This window comes from Pistacia vera, unplaced genomic scaffold (genome assembly GCF_008641045.1).
Source record: "Pistacia vera cultivar Batoury unplaced genomic scaffold, PisVer_v2 Contig150, whole genome shotgun sequence".
NCBI lineage: Eukaryota > Viridiplantae > Streptophyta > Magnoliopsida > Sapindales > Anacardiaceae > Pistacia > Pistacia vera.
In genome coordinates, this window is record NW_022195577.1 from 342,803 (window position 1) to 345,536 (window position 2,734).

Here is a 2,734-nt window from a genome sequence, read left to right on the forward strand (position 1 = left end):
GAATATATCGATGCTTCTCTTATATTTGGATGGTAGATATAATTTATATATAAACAGTGTCAAGTTTAGTTTTTCCTCATGGAATATTAAGAAGAGAGATGGAAAATCTTGCAGAAAATGACATTAGCCAACGAGATACAAAAGGAAAACTGTAGGTATGAAAAGTTTGAGCAGAAACCTCGACTCATATTAGTCGTATCCTTTGAATAGATGATTAGAATGTAATCTATGAATCAATGTTTGAAAGAATTAATCATTCATGATGTGGGTCCTTGGTTTACTGGAATAGAAATACTATCTTGTCGGGAAACCGAAAACATATTGAAATCTAGTGTGTATGGAAGAAGGCAAGAAGCAATCGACATTCCACAAGAGATTTTATAATTCGTGTACGATAATAAATAATTTGATATTTAAATTTTTTAAAAGTATATAATACATGATCTGAGATGTGAATTTTTGAAGGCTATATAATGTGGAAGAAAACATGTACTTGAGCCTCGAATTTGGGTTGCATTTAAAACAAAAGTTTGAGACTTAAAAAGAGTCGTAAAGTTGCTTGAAGGAAGATAATGTTATGCTGCTGCTGCTGCTGCTGCTGCTGCTGATGATGATGATCAAATTATTAATTTCCTCTTTAGACCCACATTTTTCATGCCGATACAGACAAGATTCAAATTAATTAAATTTCTGTGATTATGATGTATGCCTAGTACTTTCTTTCTCCAACAGGGGGCCAGTGGATATATCTTGAGAATCAATGGGTGCTAGCATATGGTATGTAATACGAAATATTTCCTTATATTTCTAAAGTGATTGTGGTATTGGTATCTGTGCAATATCACGACTGATCGATCTTTCTAAGTGTGAGACTTTAGATATAGAATTTTGGAAACTTAAGTATATGCTTTAGATTGAAATGATGCATNAATCTCCGAGGGCATGGTTTGGGAGGTTCACCAAAGCTATGAAGTTTTTTGGCTACCTTCAGAGCAATTCAGATCACACACTATTCCTTAAAAAATAGCAAGGAAAGATCACTGCACTTATTGTATATGTGGATGATATGGTGGTTACAGTAAATGATCCAGAAGAAAGGAAGGCATTGCAAAAATACTTATCAATAGAATTCGAGATGAAGGACCTAGGTTCTTTGAAATATTTTCTCGGAATTGAAGTGTCTCGATCTAACAGAGGTATCTTTCTATCACAAAGAAAGTATGACTTGGATGTGTTGCAGGAAACTGGTATGTCAGCATATCAACTAGCTAATACACTAATCGAAGAAGGCTTGAAATTAGGAGTCGAGACAGATCAAGTACCAATTGACAAAGGGAGATACCAGAGACTTGTGGGAAGATTGATGTATTTGTCTCACACTAGGCCAGATCTTGCTTATGCATTGAGTATAGTCAGTCAGTTCATGCATAATCCTGGAGAGCAACATATGAACGCAGTTATGCGTATCCTGAGATATTTAAAACATGCTCCTAGAAAGGGAATCTTATTTTCTAAAAATAAGGACTACCAAAATGTGCATGCGTATATTGATGCTGATTGGGCTGGAGCAGTGGATGACAAACGATCTACTTTTGGTTATTTCACTTTTGTAGGAGGTAATCTAGTCACGTGGAGAAGCAAGAAATAGAATGTTGTGGCACGCTCAAGCGTTGTAGCAGAATTTAGGGGAATGGCACTTGGGATTTGTGAAGCTTTGTGGCTAAGATTTCTACTATAAGATTTGGGTTATCAACCTAATCAACCAATCCAGTTATATTGTGACAATAAAGCAGTATTTTTCATTTCTTACAATTCAGTTCAACATGATCGTTTGAAGCACATTGAAATAGATAGATTTTTCATCAAAGAAAAACTGGATGAAAAGATTATTGAACTACCCAAGATTCGATCAGAGGATCAATTGGCCGATATTCTTACCAACGCTGTCTCCAAACATATTTTCTCACAAGTGTTAGACAAGTTGGGCATGTGTGACATCTACGCACCAACTTGAGGGGGAGTGTTAAGATTTTCACAATATTGTGTAAATATTTTGTAATCAGGTAAATATTATGTAATCTTTTAGTTATGTCAGGTATATGATCTTAGAATATTCTAAAGATTATGTAATCTCCTAATTATGTCAGACAAAAAATTGTGTAGTCCGCAATTGACATAATTGGGAGATTTAGGAGATCGTATACTCCCTGTATAAAGGGTGTAACTCCTTAGTGATAAATCAATGAATTGAATGTAAGACATTTCATCTGTAATCTAAACAGAAATACAAAGAATATAATATTCTTAAACTATAAACCAGGAATCAAGAATTACCTCCATCCATTGAAGCAAACTCACGAGCAGTATTTTGGATCTTCTAAGCTCTCAAGACACTCTATTGATGGTGTATTTTTATGTATATTCGTGTTCTTGAGCTTAGGGACCAAAATAATATATTCATAACCAAGCTTCCATCAAGCTTTTAATGGCTGCGAATGGGATGCCATAAATCCCAAGTTTGAAAACTGAGCGTTTGAAAACTGAACAAAGAACGTGGCCCTCAACTTAAAACTGATGAAAATCGTTATTTACGTTACTCATGTAACGTAAGTTTACATTCTCCCACTTGGTCCACATTTTTAACCATTATTTCATTAAGAACACAAATACACGAATCATGGCGACAAGTCCTCAAAATAAAACGAGTATATCTCCATGTATTACAATGCATTTC

General features: G+C 34.7%; 1 protein-coding gene across 1 annotated transcript; it reads left to right on the top strand.

Moving 5' to 3' along the window:
• The first annotated feature begins 1,066 nt into the window (after positions 1-1,066).
• LOC116124178 (uncharacterized mitochondrial protein AtMg00810-like) lies at positions 1,067-1,648 on the top strand. The gene has a single exon (XM_031409892.1). The coding sequence runs from the start codon at positions 1,067-1,069 to the stop codon at positions 1,646-1,648; it is 582 nt and encodes a 193-aa protein (XP_031265752.1).
• Positions 1,649-2,734: the final 1,086 nt, after the last annotated feature.

What these genes read in the sequence shown, in the direction of transcription:
- LOC116124178 (XM_031409892.1), top strand. Translation starts at nt 1,067, where the DNA reads ATGGTGGTTACAGTAAATGATCCAGAAGAAAGGAAGGCATTGCAAAAA.